At 34.3% G+C, this 16734-nt stretch overlaps 3 protein-coding genes and 1 long non-coding RNA gene across 4 annotated transcripts in view; 2 read left to right on the top strand and 2 right to left on the bottom strand.

Moving 5' to 3' along the window:
• Positions 1-3821: 3821 nt before the first annotated feature.
• On the bottom strand, positions 3822-4446 carry LOC149481319 (uncharacterized). Its single transcript, XR_016316948.1, has 2 exons — positions 4294-4446; positions 3822-4121 (listed from the first exon to the last, which is right to left on the bottom strand). It is a non-coding gene; the product is annotated as an uncharacterized LOC149481319 (long non-coding RNA).
• Positions 4447-4704: 258 nt separating this feature from the next.
• On the top strand, positions 4705-6910 carry LOC149481318 (serine/threonine-protein kinase RIO3). The gene is made up of 2 exons (XM_089705585.1): positions 4705-6207; positions 6380-6910. The coding sequence occupies exons 1-2, from the start codon at positions 4873-4875 to the stop codon at positions 6815-6817; spliced, it is 1773 nt and encodes a 590-aa protein (XP_089561711.1). The 5' UTR covers positions 4705-4872; the 3' UTR covers positions 6818-6910.
• Positions 6911-6951: 41 nt separating this feature from the next.
• LOC149481317 (uncharacterized) lies at positions 6952-11946 on the bottom strand. The gene is made up of 6 exons (XM_089705639.1): positions 11766-11946; positions 11432-11681; positions 10268-10481; positions 9975-10053; positions 9528-9640; positions 6952-7540 (listed from the first exon to the last, which is right to left on the bottom strand). Exons 1-6 carry the CDS (start codon positions 11828-11830, stop codon positions 7368-7370), a joined length of 894 nt encoding a protein of 297 aa, XP_089561765.1. The 5' UTR covers positions 11831-11946; the 3' UTR covers positions 6952-7367.
• A 255-nt stretch (positions 11947-12201) lies between these two features.
• Positions 12202-16734, top strand: part of p115 (General vesicular transport factor p115) — a 32528-nt gene continuing 27995 nt past the window's right edge. Inside the window, exons 1-4 of the mRNA XM_089705548.1 lie at positions 12202-12426; positions 13196-13330; positions 14295-15241; positions 15585-15906. Coding sequence (XP_089561674.1) covers positions 12349-12426; positions 13196-13330; positions 14295-15241; positions 15585-15906 — 1482 coding nt within the window. The 5' untranslated portion in view covers positions 12202-12348. The remainder of the gene's footprint in view (positions 12427-13195; positions 13331-14294; positions 15242-15584; positions 15907-16734) is intronic.

Here is a 16734-nt window from a genome sequence, read left to right as displayed (position 1 = left end):
CATATTGTCTTTAAACAAATATATCCAGAGCATGTAGTTCGCTTTATTAATTACTAGCGGTCCGCCCCGGCTTCGCCCGTGGTACATATGAAAAATAGATGTTGGCTGATTCTCAGACTTAGAGCGTATACGCACTATGCGGGTAGCCGCATTGCGGGTAGCCGTCCGGCTGACCGCAAGCACAATTATGTACGTAATATTCATTTCTATGCGCACTGCGATGCGGCTACCGCAGACCGCATAGTGCGCTATCTATTTTATACCCGTACGAAGTCGAAGCGGGCCGCTATGTTTTTATATACAACGTTCACAGTTTTTTTGTAGTGTATTTAGTATCAGCATTGCACCCGTGCGAAGCCGGGGCGGGTCGCTAGTTATAAATAATTGGTACATTAAATAGCCTTCGGCGTCCATATTTTTACCCATATTGTCTTTAAACAAATATATCCAGAGCATGTAGTTCGCTTTATTAATTACTAGCGGTCCGCCCCGGCTTCGCCCGTGGTACATATGAAAAATAGATGTTGGCCGATTCTCAGACTTAGAGCGTATACGCACTATGCGGGTAGCCGTCCGGCTGACCGCAAGCACAATTATGTACGTAATATTCATTTCTATGCGCACTATGCGGTCTGCGTTTAAATTTTCTTTTGTATAACGTAGGTATACTGTTAAGAATTTAATGGGAGAAGCCACTGGCTCCTGAGACACAGTATTTAACTAATTCAGGAGCCTATGGATTCATATTTAAGCTGTACCTATTTATTTATGTCAATAAAGTTATTATTATTATTATGTTTCTCTGTTCCATAATACTCGGGTACCACCAGAAGGACGGTACCCGGATCTTTGGAAGGCTTACGTGGGGACACGGATCCAACACGCAGAGGCCCTTTCGAGAATTTTAATGTGTTGTGGGACACCAGCCGCGGCCTGCCCATGACTGCACTATAGAGATACAGCCCTAGGCAGTCCGCGGCCGATGTAGGACTATTGCAAGATAAGGGAATAAAAATAAACTGCGGTAGCCGCATCGCAGTGCGCATAGAAATGAATATTACGTACATAATTGTGCTTGCGGTCAGCTGGACGGCTACCCGCATAGTGCGTATACGCTCTTACCCGATATGCACAGAAAATTACATGAGAATCGGTCCACCCGTTTCGGAGGAGTATGCAGACTAACATTGTGACACGAGAATTTTATATATAAGATTATTAACCCTTAAATGCATATTGTATCAAAAACGAAACGGAAAGTTTTATACGATTCAGAGCCCTTTAAATTTTTATTACGCATAATTTTGACTTATAATGTAAAAGAATACTTAGTAGTTTCTGAACGAAAAAGTAAAGCATTGTGATTGGTCCGCCATTTCGTAATGCGTTCATATGTCATTGTTCGCTGACAGTTACAAATGAGGTTACAAATTTTAAACTTGTCGTTTTATTATGTAGGCTTGTAGGTAGGTATTTGATTAGCATAAATTCTTCATCGATAGTAAAATGTTTCATAAGACAGTGCGCGCACGAGCAACTTTGTCTCCGCAACTATTTTGTCTCCGCAACTATTTTGTCTCTCCCACCTATGGGCTAGTATGAAAGTGCGCGCACGTAGCGACGCAACTCCCCATACAAATTGATGGGAGAGACAAAATAGTTGCGGAGACAAAGTTGCTCGTGCGCGCTCGCTCTAATACAGTACCGTCATATCCTCCAACATTGCCTTTCCAGCCTATCTTTGCCCAAATATAAATTTTAACTTTCCCGAGTGTTTATGTGGAGTAGCATGACATTTAAGACTTGTTTTGTTTTTTTATAGAAAATTAAAGTCTTTTCTCGCAACACTGATTAGATAACACATGTATAAGACAGTGCGCGCACGAGCAACTTTGTCTCCGCAACTATTTTGTCTCCGCAACTATTTTGTCTCTCCCACCTATGGGCTAGTATGAAAGTGCGCGCACGTAGCGACGCAACTCCCCATACAAATTGATGGGAGAGACAAAATAGTTGCGGAGACAAAGTTGCTCGTGCGCGCTCGCTCTAACGTCAATCACCCCGTTTTCCAATTACAGCACTAGAGCGCATTATGCGGCATAATGCTTAACGTTGAATGTTCCAACTACAGCAACGCTTCGCACAATCGAGCACTAGAAAAAGTAATGGGCGTGAATTGATGCGTGCAATCGATTTATTGTTAGTAATTATTAATTGTTGGAAAAAAATTTAAAGCTTTCGTTTCATTGTAGTTTTTTCGAAATAATCAAAGTTAATTCAAATTGTGTTAAAAAAATAAATATAAGTATGGATGAAGGTACAAACATTGAAAATAATGTTTATGAAAAAATCGAAATCCAAATTACTTAAAATAACCGTAAATATTTTTCAACCAATTATTATGTATACCATTTTATTTACACATTAATGAGGTTATTGCTAACTCTAAGAATTTTTTTTTTCAACACTGAACTTAGCGCAACCTGCTGGTGCGTTTCACGTTCCAATTAAGCATCAGCATAATTCGGCATTGTGCGGCACTGAGTCGCATTATGCTCTGTAATTGGAAAACGGGGTCAGTCTGCTGCTACATGTCGACAAAGAAGGAGGTGTTTTGGTGGTGCCAAATTTTTCTAAAAAAACTTGTCTCTGATCACTGGGAATCAATTAGAATACGTGAATATTTCTTATTATTTATTAAACTAGAATATAAAAAAGGAGGTTATTTGTTATTTCCAAGCAAAAATACGTAGTATTATAGGAGTTTTGTCGCTGGGCAATGTTAGGTTAATAAATGTAGTGTGACCTATCCCAACATTGCCCAACCGTTTTGAGGTGCTAGGGCTGACACATTTTTAACAGACTTCTCAAATAGGTAGCAAGGTAATTTTTTTTAGGTATAAATTAAGTACAAAGCATGTTTTTTCTTTTAGGTACCTAGGTAGGATTGTACGAGTATGTATGCCTACCTAGGTACTTTTTAAATGTTTAGTAGAAGCATAGAAGTTACGTATAGGTACATAAATATTCATAATTTCAGTTTCATTTTAAAGATATACCTAGAAACAGTACGAACGCAATATTATTGCATGTGTACCTACCTGTTACTTGTTACCCACCTACATATTTTATTAAACTTAATTTTTTTCATCCTTTACCTAGTTGATTTTTTTGTGACAACCCTAAACCCTAAAGATTTTTGTATGAAGATTGTGAGAAAATTACACCTAACTTTGCCCATACAATTTAATGAAGATCTACTTATTTTGGATCATTTTTTGTAAGAGATTCGGCATCTTTGCCTTGTCTTGTACTTTGTCTCTTAAAAACAGCTACGTAAGTCTTAAAATGGCTGAAATATTAAAGGTGGGCAAAGTTGTATACTTTTCCACCTTATTTCGCCCACCACTTTCTTCCTTATTTTTAGAGAAACTATTAAGAATATGATTATTTCAAGTATATCTATTCATTCTAAATTCAATTCCCTACTCAAATAACAGCATCAATTCTGTCCATATTTTGTTTTTTCTTGTATATGATCAAAACACTGTGAAAAGCGGGCAATGTTGGAGGATATTGTCTGGCTAACGAAAGATGAGACTGGAAAAAGGCGGCAAATTCAAAAAATCAACATATGGCAAACTAGGTTATAGTTGGAAATATAGTTTTAATACTTTTATTTATTATTTTCTCTTACGAGCAAAAAAAAAACAACAAACTCTTCATCTGTATAATATTGTTTTATGTAATATAGTACAGTTAAGTGATACAGATAGACAAAAAAGAACACCGAATGAAAGCAAGAAAAAACACAATAAAAATACAATTAAAGTTTGTTTAATCAATATAATCATATTAAATCTAAAAATTCAACCGCGAGTGAATAGTAAGAATCACTATCATTATCTCTGACTCTTATTATGAACTCTTCCATTTCTGCAGTTATTCCATCTCGTTTTTTATACTATCTTCAACACGAATAACATGGTCCGGTCATAGAAGAAATCTCGTCAAGATACTGATTTTGTGTCTTTAAACATTTTGAACGAAACAGATCATTCAATTTTTTTTATTGTTGCTTGAATAGTTTATAACTGAACTATTGGTATCATCCATATTACCTGCAAAATAATAAATATTAAACAATGCAATCAAAATGAATAGTATCAAAATATCAAAGTCACACTTAACAATGCATTGAGATATTTCACGTAAACACTCTTGTTTTTCCTTGAAAACTACATCTCTTTCAACTTGTTTCTTTTCAAATTTACTAATCATAGTAAAAAGAACCTTTTTTAAGTCGCTTTTCAATGTTTTCGTCTCGTTTTCAATTAGAAATCACTAAAATCGCGGAAATAATTTTCACTTTGACACATCAACAACTCAGGTTTTATTGACAATTACGTAATTATAAGTGTTGCCATATAAATTTTCGAAATAAAAAGCCAGTCTCATCTTTCGTTAGCCAAACTCTATGACGGTAAGATTTTTAAGTAAATTAATTTAATTTAACTTTGTTTCTTGAAGTAATGGAGATAATCCTGTGAGATAAAATCCTTAGAATAAAATCACAGGAGTTAATTGCATCGTCAAACCAAGGTCAAACCAGACACGTTTCATCCAAAGCTACTATTATGTATTCTGTGGTATAAGTATTCTTTGATTTTATCTATGGTCATTGATTTGTCAATTGTATTTTTGACATTTCATCATATTGTGAAAATTGTGAAATCACAATTCACAAATCAATTTGTTTGGTCGGAACTTGGAATTACTATAAATAGTTTTATTTTAAATATTATACGCAATTTTTATTTTAATTTTAACCTGAAGCAATCTAATATCTGTGATAATTATTATTTAAGCAATATGTCGAATCCGTGGAAAAGAGTGTCAGCACCTGTTGATGTGCAAAACCTATCAGATATTATGTCTGAAGAATACGCTAAGGGATTACAAGTAAAAGAGGAATTAAAGTTCGCGGAGCATATATCGGATAACAATGTTACTTCCGAATCCAATGAACTATCCCCTGAAATTCTTAGACAAATCGAAGAGTCCAATGTAAAGGAATATTGCGACTCAGATGCTATAATTGCAAAAGTTTTGCAATGCCAGTTCGATAAAGAATACGATGATGAGTTAAAGCGCGTGGAGAAAAAGAAGAACGGAGAATCCAAGGTGTCTGTATCATATGATAATTATCGGACGGTACCTGAACATTTAGTTTATGATTCTGACTCCGATGACGACGGTGAAATCACTGAAAGAAAGGACTGGGACAGATTTGAAACTAACGAAAAAGAGTTCGCTAGTTTGCCAAAGAGGGGTTACATTATAAAAGATGGGGAAATGGTTACAAAACACGACGGCGTTATAAACGCTCGAAGAAATGCATGCAGAGTGATGGCATTCCCACCAGAAGTGTGTACTGGCGATGGCGCCGGATTCGACATGAAATTACCCAATCATGTGTTCAACCAACTCAAAGAGCATACAAGATGGAACACTGCCCGTAAACACAAAATGTTAGACAGAAAAGAGAGTCAAGCTACAGCTGAAATGGGTCTCGATGAATCCACCAGACTTATCCTCTTCAAACTGATCAACAACGGTCTACTGGAGGATATCAATGGAGTCATATCAACTGGCAAAGAATCAGTTGTCCTCCATGCTAACAGCGATCCTTCCTATCCAGATATGGTGCTGCCAAAAGAATGCGCTATCAAAGTCTTCAAAACTACACTCAATGAGTTCAAAACTCGTGATAAGTACATTGAAGCGGACTATAGATTTAAAGATCGGTTTTCCAAGCAGAATCCTCGTAAAATTGTGCACATGTGGGCTGAAAAGGAAATGCATAATATGATGCGTATACAGAAAGTTGGCTTAAATTGCCCTGAAATGGTTTGCTTGAAGAAGCACATCCTTGTGATGTCCTTTATTGGGAAAGATAATAAGCCTGCTCCTAAGTTGAGAGATGTCATATTGAAGCCAGATCAATGGGAGAGTGTGTACCATGAGATTGTGGATGCAATGAACAAGTTGTATAATGTAGGACATCTGGTACATGCTGATTTGTCCGAATACAATATTCTGTGGTGGGACAACAAATGCTGGTTCATAGATGTGTCGCAGTCTGTTCAGCCTGATCATCCTAATGGTTTGGAGTTCCTTTTGAGGGATTGCAAAAACATTATCAATGTAAGTATTTATTGTTTATATTTTGAAATTTACGAGTCAAGTCGCATTATGCAACATTGTAAACAATTGCATAACAATTTACAATATCATGCCAAGGTGTAAATTGCTTTCAATGTTATTTATTACATAATTAATCAAAGATTTATATAATAATGTGTCAATTTATTTTCAGTTCTTTGAAAAGAAAGGAGTACCAAGTATAAAAACAGCTGATGAATTGTTCAAATTCATTACTGGATTTGAAGAAGTAGATGTCAATTTATTGGAAGGAGTCCATACAACATATAACTCCTTGTCTTCTCGTTTTGAAATAGCTCTGGATGATAATCGCAATGTCAGCTATCCGTTTGAGTATTGCTGGCAAAAGACAAATGAAAAGCCCAAGTCTGAAAAGGATTCTGGAAGCGATGACGAGTTTGATGAAATGTGGATACATTCTCAGAAGAATAGAGCTATTGATATAGCTACTAACTTCGCGAATGAAGTAAAAATTGGCGACGAAAGTATTGTCGTCGATAAAGAGGCAAACTTCGGAAATGTCATTAAGGATCCGTCTTTGGAAACTGATGGGATTACTAGTACTAGTAGTCGTATTGATAAAAAGTCTTAATCGCAATTGTTTCTATTTTGAATTGAATTTACATATACATACTCTGTATTGAAAATAATCAAACAGAATTTAGTGAAGCTGTTTAAGAAAAACTGTTGAACAAAAAAAAAATGGGAGAAAAACAAATAAAAATGTGCAATGGTTCTTAATATTTTATTTCAACGTATTACATTATATTATACAAATATTATGAGATCACAAAAATAACACTTAAAAATAAAATGTAACATTTGTGCTTATAAAAATTGAACAAATTAAAAAATGTTACAAAATGTACAATCTTATTCTACTTCTTCTAAAATGCTCTTCAAACAAATATACAAACAATACATAGTTACATAATTCATTAATGTAGGTACTTTAAAATAATTATCCTCCTAAAATGAGACAAAACTATCTTCACCAGTCTTAAAAAAGGGGAAACCGTAATAACTCAGGCCCTGGAATCACAGACACAATAGAAAATCTATTGTGTCATGGACCGATCGGGCCGTTCGGGGCTCAATGGGTTAAATAACATTATTTATTATTCCATATTATAATCACAATTTTACTGCTCTTCTTGTAGTTTCTCAATTAGTATATCAAGTAGATCACTTTGCTGACTTGTCAAATGTAGTTTAGTGTCTGACGAAATATTGATAAGGGCCTGTTGGTCTGACATGTTGGTTGATATAATAATTGACTGCAACTTCAGTTTTAGATCTGGGTTGAATGGTATTGCTGAAATAAACACATTCTAGATATAAAAATTAATTATATAAAAATTATTAATGGTTAGACATCACTGCAATGAAAATACATGTTATATAAATTCAAATACAAATAAATTAGTTGAAAAGATGAACATAATATTATAGTGTGGTTTAAGTTTCAGAGCATTCATTATAGAATGAATTTAGGTAACATATTATCTTAAAAATACAGTGGTGGTCACATAATTAAAGACACCCCCTAATTGACCATAAAATATTTAGATTAGGAAGTACAATTATCTGAAAAAGGTATTTAATCTAGTATTATTTTTATTAAACCATACAAGACAATATGTTCTTTAAAATGAGGGATAAAAAATAGTTATATTCCTTATTAGTTTCGACATTTGCTCTCTGTGGGAATGTAACACAAACTTTGTTAACGTACGTGTAGCTGGCCACTTAATTAAAGACAACAAGAAATGAGCTATAATTTTTATAAATAAAAATAAACGGCATTGTGCTTTACTTCGTTTTGTCGCGTAATTTCATAAATCGTTGACGCTCTATAATTTCTTTGGGTATTTTTAACTTTTAAAATTAAAATTCGTACGTTTAATAGTTTTAATATCAATTATTATGGTTAAAAACAAGAGTTGCGACTCGTCCATAAGAAAAAATATTTTTAACTTCCATGATAATTAAACTGTTTCAAGGATATGATTATGAATGCTATAAAACATGTCAAGATGTTCCACACGACCGAAAACGTACTCAGAAAAGCAAAACCAAGTGAAACTACTCGGCCGAAAGATTAAAAAATGGTGTTTATGGCTAAAACGATCTATTTAAAGGGTCGGAACTGATACAGTTCAGAGTTGTATGGTGCAGCAGGCTTGAAGAGGGTGTCTGCAAGGACAATTAGACGGAGACTGTCTGAGAAAATCTTGCACTGAAGAGTATCTCGGAAAGTAGCACTTTTGACAAAACAAAATGTGAAGGCAAGATTTCACTTTGCTACAAAATACGAACACTGGACTGAACGAGAGTGGAAACATGTGCTGTTTTGGCATGAAACTAAGATTAATCTGATTAATTCTGTCAGAAAACAATATGTAAGACGCCATCTCAATAAGGAAATGGATCCAAGATACTCTAAAAAGTAGTCATACATGGGGGTGGAAATATCAAAGTGTGGCGCTGTTTTTCTGGACTTGGTTTTGGACCTGTCAAAAAGACAGAAGGCAACATGGATAAATTCCAGTACAAGTATATTTTAGAGCAATCCATGCTGCCCTATGCAGAGGAAAATTTACCTTTTGTCTGGACTTTTAAACACGATAATGATCCTAAGCACACAGCAAAAGTAGTGAAGTGCTTGTTAAGGAACCAATCTGTAACTGTTTTGGATTGGCCCCCCTTCAGTCCGGATTCAAATCCGATCGAAAACTTATGAAATCAAGAAAGAAAGAAGTCGCGGCAAAGCGATCGTCAAACATCGACTACCTTTGCAAAGCATTTTCGAAGAATGGAACCAATTTAGTGATGCAACTTGAACAAAATTAGTTGCTTCAATGCCCAAGAGATGTAAACCGTCATTACTGCCAAAGGATATGCAACCAAATATTGAAAAGTGTAAAAATGTTTTGTAAATACGTCAGGTATTTTGTGTTGTAAAAATAATCTCATTAAAATAATATTTTTTTATATTTCTTATAAGCGAGTCTAATGTCTTTAATTATATGGCCAGACCTTTGCTAGGTTAAAACTGCTAGTAGTAAGGATGAACCGAATAAAATCTAACAAACCGACAAGTTTTGTAGATAAAATTTAGTTTAGCATTAGACAACACATACCTGAATATTTTAAAATTATTTAACAAGCTCCAATGGTAGTGTAAAAAATAATTTTGAGAGAATTGTCTTGGGTAGTATAAAATGTTCTTAGTGTCTTTAATTATGTGACCACCACTGTAAATATGTTATTAAAAATGAATTACTTGATAAGTAACTTACAATAATTATCTTCATCATTCATTATATCTGATAGCAATTTTTTCAAAGATTCTGTTCTGTTTGCTTCGTCCATATCAACAATAAGAGCAAGGAGAATTCTGCATACTTGTACTCTGTAAAAATATACATTATAATATAGTGAAAAATAAATGTTACCCTTAATATATGTATACCTTGACAACTAATTATAAAGTAAGATTATGTTATTTATTATTATACTAGCTTACCGCCCGCGGCTTCGCCCGCTTTGTCTAAAACCTAATAAATTATATTATACTAAAACCTTCCTCTTGAATCACTCGTATCTATTAAAAAAACCGCATCAAAATCCGTTGCGTAGTTTTAAAGATTTAAGCATACAAAGGGACATAGGGACAGAGAAAGCGACTTTGCTTTATACTATGTAGTGATATTGTTATAGAATATAGATAGATTTAATATTCTTACTCCGCTAATATCCTCTCTGGTTTATGGTAGTCAAAATCTACAATAGTATTGCCAGTTATCAAAGCTCTTTCAAGTTTACCTGAAATAAAAATATCATCATTCATTTAAAATTTGAACATAACTTTAAAAAATATGCAAAAGCCATAATTCTTATTTATAACAATTATGATAATTATTTATGTTCAGTCCATTAGCACTGTTTATGCTAAAGTACGGATCAAATCAGTAGTAATTCTTAATTTTTATTGTTATTCAATATAAATTTCACTCAGTAATTATTAAAAAACTCTCACCAGCATCTATTTGCATATTCATCAGCTTAAACAAGCACATTAGCTTTAGAGCCTCTTCTTCAATTGTATCTATTGCTTGTTCATAATATGCTATAGCTTCCAGTTTATGATCTAATTCTAGAAGGTCATTTGATATTTCCATCAGAACAGAAGTGCGTAATGGTGACTTTTCAGGATACTTATGTAACGCTTGCAGAAAACATCCTATTGCTGCCTGAAATGAAAAGCATTTAATTATAGACTTTTAAATGACACTCATAGTTGTATGGATATATCTTAATATAATTTATAAATCTCGTGACACAATGTTTGTCCTCAATGGACTCCTAAACCACTTAACCGATAATAATAAAATTCGCACACATGTGCAGTTCGATCCGACTTGAGAGATAGGATAGTTTAAACATGTAGGTAGGTAGGGGTGGACCGCTAGTAAGTTTATAAGGTAAATGGATTCACATGATCCAACCAGATGGTTGGATCATGTGAAAAAAATAAAACCGGCCAAGTGCGAGTCGGGCTCGCGCACAAAGGGTTCCGTAGCAGCAAATATAATAAATTACAGTTAAATCAACCTATCTCAAAAACTATAAGAGATACTTTGATCAAACCAAAAATCGTTGAAAGAGTTAATTAGCATGCATCACCTCTATTTTTTTTAGAATTTTATACCCCGTAGTTATAAAAATAGAGGGGGGGGGACATACTTTTTACGACTTTGAGAGCTGATATCTCAAAAACCGTTCACTTTAAGAAAAATGTTTTTTAGAAAACTTTATATCATTTTAAAAGACCTTTCCATTGATACCCCACACGGGTATGTACATCGAAAAAAAAAATTTCATCCCTCAGTTACATGTATGGGGGGCCCCACCCCCAATTCTTTTTTTTACTATTTAGTGTCATATTTTTGTAGCGGTTCATACAACACATATTCCCATCAAATTTCATCACTGTAGTACTTATAGTTTCCGAGTAAATCGGCTGTGACAGACGGACAGACGGACAGACGGACAGACGGACATGACGAAACTATAAGGGTTCCGTTTTTGCCATTTTGGCTACGGAACCCTAAAAAGGAGATCCTTTAAATGTCAATTACACTATTTAAATCTGATAGATAAACTTTTATGTAATGGAATAGTTTGCAATATTACAACTTACCTCTAAATTTTCTCTATCAGGGCTATACAATTTTAAAGCGGATATTTTTTTCTCAGCCTTCATAAACTGCCGAGCTGCGTTAATGTACTGTTCAGCTTCGCCAAGTGAGTTTCCTGCGGATGCTTCACATTTCGCAGCACCGATATACGTTTGTCCAGCGAAAGATGGTTGCTCTGAATGTTCACACTGAATTGCAAGCCCTATAAACTCGTTTGTGGCTTCAGAAACATTTGGCTTACGCATGAAGCGTCTGCAAAGGAAGCAATGTATTTAATAACATTATTTATGTATTTTCTAATAAGAATTGTACAGCTGATGAAGGTAAAAGCTATACTTTTTAAGTTTCGTATTTATATTGATGTACTGCTCGTTGAAACTTGCACTTAGATCTGTAGACATAATGAAAACTTTTGCGCTTGAATTGATTAAAATAGAGTAGAAGATTTAAGAATAATCTTAATAATTAAATAATATGAAATAAGTAAACAATAATCGCTCTGAGTGCATCAATCAAATGACAAACACCACAGATTATTCATTCTCTGTCTACGGAAATGCAATTTATTTTTCCTTCTGTCACTATTATTATAAGCTAAAAATAAGATTTGCGTATTTATACCTAAAACACCATGAATATTATTTAAGTACATATGTTTCTTAAAACAGTTATAATTAGTTCTTGCATTTAACTAGCTTTACTGAGAGCTGTAAACAGTTTACACCTTACTCTGTGGTACACAATACAATTGACATTGACATTGACAGCTATTTTGATTGATGTTTGAATGTTGTAATCCAAAATGCTTTGACGTGTACTCGTATCCTTATATTTTGGAAATTAACGCGATTATTATGTATTTCATATATTAAATATTTAGGGAATAAGTGAAAACGAAAGTATTCATACTTATAACAAAATGGATTTCTTTAAAAGTGGGTTGAAGACTGTTTTAGGGGCGCCGGAACCCGGCCAACTGCCTTCTGGAGCTGAAACAGTGAGTTTTCTCTAAATATCCTACTTGAACTATTAATAATATTCACTTTTTTGTATTTTCGGTGTTCATGCAATATGTGTGGGCGATTTTATTTAAGAAAATCGCAGTCTGTGGAAATTTTCAGTCAGATACAATGGTAGGAATTATGAAATGTCTGCTAATTAAATTCATTTAATGAGATATAAACAAGTTTCTCAATCTAGTTTTTGCCTGTGCTGGATTATGTGTCTTAGATAGTAGTAATCGATTTTTTTGTATGTCTTCAAATTAATAATATTACGTTTTCTAAATGCATTCTTAATTTTAAATCTATTATTTCAAGTCTTATTTTTAAATTATTGGTTTTAGATCACTTTTAGTGTAAACAGTTTACATCCAACAAATATGTTGTGATAAAATATGATTAAAAAAAATACATTACACTATGTTTAACTAGCTAACTTCTTTAAATCTTAGATTATGGCTTGTGTGAAACACCAACACCAATTTAGCTTTGTTTATATTGAAATTATAACAACCAATTAAGAATTTTTTTTACGCATCTTCAAATCCCTCCTCGTGATTGTATTTTTTCTAGTCTTCAAAAATTTATATTTATAAGGTTTTGTGTTTAACTCTTTATTATAATGATCAAGTGACATTGCATTTCTATCAGGTATATCAAAGTACCCACATTATAATTAATAATTAATATTACAACCAAAGTATCAAATTCATGAATTAAGACTATACTAAAAAATATTCATAAATATTTATTCACACAATACAGGTTGAACGTCTAGTGGACAGGGTCAACAACTCAACACTTCTGGAAGATCGACGAGATGCCTGCCGTGCCTTGAAAGCTATGTCTAGGAAGTACAGGGTGGAGGTGGGCGCTCAGGGCATTGATACATTGAAACAGGTAATTTTAAGTTTATTGTGATGATTTGTATGTTAAGTTGTAAATTTATGTTGTGTTTATTATTCTCACTCTTCAATAAAATTGTTTAAAGAGCTTATAACTAATTAAATTTTTAAATACAGAAAACTATTTATTGGGCCGCCTTATTACTTAGAAGTGATATTTAATATTTAGGTTAATAATCAAACAAAATGTACACATGAAATCCACAAAATATAAATAAATGTAAAACCAACATATAAAATATTATAGATACTGTTGTTCTGTGGAAAAAAACTATAAAATTTATTTAGAATTAATAAATCAAAATAAGCTTATGTAAAGCAGTACTATTTTTGGATATATTGCAATCAGTCACTCTACTTTTAATATTACCATAAAATAAAAATAAAATCCACATCCACAAATGGAAGACCACATCCATCTCTATCATACCTTTCACGAGAAAGTCACCTTATTTAATACTAGCGGTCCGCCCCGGCTTCGCCCGTGGTACATATTTCGCAATAAAAGGTAGCCTATGTTCTTTCTCAGGGTCTAAAGATTGTCTATGCCAAATTTCATCAAAATCGGTTAAGAGGTTTATGCGTGAAAACCATACATACATACATAATTACGTAATTACAAACTTTTCCTCTTTATAATATTAGTATAGATATCAAAAGCACCTGAAATCTCATATCTTCCGATTGACAAACTATCATTCAACAGATATTTTACAAAACAATACGCCTATGAGAGGATTTATGTGTAAAATGGCTGTTGTCTCGTAATTCATGCACATTATGTAACAATACATGTTTGATATGAGTACGATTTCAACTCCTGTGTCAAGGAGTTTTTCGCATTTATAAGTAGTATTTGTGGGCATTGAACATGAAAAGACATTATTTTTCTTTGACATTTTTCCAAACAATGGAATCTACTGAATGTTATGTTTTTTTATCTACTTTCATATTTACAGGTGTTAGAACTTGATCGCGCGGACAATGAAACAATAAACTATGCCTTAGACACCCTAAATAACATAATGTCACCGTCACAATTTGAAGAAGAGGAAGATAATCCTCACGTTCCTATGAATATCGGTGAGCAATTCACTGAGATGTTCATAAAGGACCCGCACAATATTCAACTTGTGTTAGATCTCTTAGATGAATACGATTTTAGAGTTCGACTGTCTGCCGTTCAATTATTAACCTCCCTTCTTACAAATAGGACTAAGGACATTCAGGAAATAATTCTAGTCAAACCTATGGGTGTCTCCAAAATGATGGATTTACTTGGAGACACTAGAGAAGTTATCCGTAACGAAACTCTCCTTCTACTAATAAAATTGACGAAGGGCAATGCGAATATACAAAAGATTGTCGCTTTCGAAAACGCGTTCGATAGATTGTTCGAAATAGTTTCGAGCGAGGGCTATTCGGATGGAGGGATCATTGTCGAAGATTGTTTATTGCTCATGTTGAATCTATTGAAGAATAACAGTAGTAATATAAACTTCTTTAAAGAGGGTAGTTATATACAGAAGACATTGCCGATGTTCAATATGCCCGATGATTCGGAAGACGTGGGTTGGTCACCTCAGAAAGTATCGAACGTTCATTGTATGCTACAAATAGTGAGAACATTGGTGTCTCCGAGCAATTCAGCACAGATTATATCGAGTTGTCAGAAAATTATGAAAAATGTTGGATTGTTGAATGCTCTGTGCAATATTTTGATGGCGAGTGGAGTTCCAGCAGATATACTTACGGAGACGATAAATACAGTCGGTGAAGTGGTAAGAGGTGATCTAGCTAATCAGGACTTCATTGGGAACGTAATGGCGCCGTCGAATCCGCCGCGACCAGCTATCGTCGTTCTGCTTATGTCCATGGTAAATGAAAAGCAACCCTTCGCTCTTAGGTAAGCTTAAAAACTTACTTAAAACAAGTATAATAGTTTTATAATATCAGTAATATTTGGTTACAAAAAGGGGTTTTTATGTTTCGTCGTTATCTAACGAATTTCCTGTTCGCCATCTTATCTTTTTGAATAATGGCGTCGTAAAGCAGTTTTTGACTACATCCGTTACAAGTCATCTTACGTCTGAAAATATTTGTGTCCAAAATTAAAAAGGAAAATAAAATATGTCCTAACCATCATTTCCTAAACGCTATAGTTCCGGGCTCCGGCGTACGAGCTCTGCAAAGTTTAACTCAATATGTATTTTCGCGAAATAATTCTAAAGTGAATTATATTTTCCCAGGTGTGCAGTGCTCTACTGCTTCCAATGCTATCTGTACCATAATGAGATGAGCCAAGCATCTCTGGTACAGACTCTCCTACCATCGTCCACAGATGTCTCTAGCCTCACAAGTGGTCAATTACTCTGTGGCGGGCTATTCTCCTCCGATGTTCTATCCAATTGGTTCTCTGCTGTTGCTCTAATGCACTCTTTGATAGATAATCCTGGACAGAAGGAGCAGTTACTTAGGGTACTGTTGGCCACAAATGTTGGCAGTACGCCGGTGTCTCTGTTGCATCAGTGCACTGTGCTGCTGCAGCAGACTACGAAACTGCAGTCTAAAGTAAGTTCAGAATATTTTTTCTCTATGATAAAAAAAATTCGGGTGCAAATTTCCAGTGCGAAAACATTGTTTCTGCACATTTAAATGTTCTGAGCAGGAGCAGGATATATTTTGATAATTTTTTTCTATTCGGATTCGAACCCGCGTCTTTAACCATCCCGGGCCGATTTTTATGAAGCGTTTTTTAAATAAAAGCATTATTTTAGTACCTGTTTCATATTTTTATGTACCTACCCTCTTTTGCTGCTAATGATTTTAAGTTTTTCGTCCATTCTATCCAAGTGTACATGATAAATATTTCCCATTGAGTTCAGTAAATAGTTCAAGTAAATAGCTGCGCTCCGCGGTTTCTCCCGCGTGGCTCCGCTCCTGTTGGTCTTAGCGAGATGATATATAGCCTCGATAAATGGGTTATCTAACACCGAAAGAATTTTTCAAATCGGACTAGTAGTTCCCGAGATTAGCGCGTTCAAACAAACAAACAAACTCTTCAGCTTTATAATATTAGTATAGATTTGTATGCTACTTTGATGAAATTGATTTGAATTCTGGTTTAATATCCAGGTGTACGTAATAAACATCATTATGCAGCACATTTCTATAATTGAAATCTTGTTGAAACTAATAAATTTTTTGAGGATTATTTGTTGAGCATTAAGTTATAAGTTATAATATACTAGCTTCCGCCCACGACTTTGTACGTGCACCCCCGTTTTTCCCCTTTCCCGCAAGAATTTCGGGAAATCCTTTCTTAGCGGATGCCTACGTCCTAACATCTACCTGCATGCCAAATTTCAGCCCGATACGTCTAGCGGGGCTGTGCGTTGA

The sequence above is a fragment of the Colias philodice genome, chromosome 17 (assembly GCF_061535455.1).
Source record: "Colias philodice isolate Cphi_HAF_F1 chromosome 17, ilColPhil1 Martin Lab GWU primary, whole genome shotgun sequence".
Taxonomy (NCBI): domain Eukaryota; kingdom Metazoa; phylum Arthropoda; class Insecta; order Lepidoptera; family Pieridae; genus Colias; species Colias philodice.
Note: the sequence above shows the minus strand (reverse complement) of the source record. Positions and strands in the feature narration are given on the sequence as shown.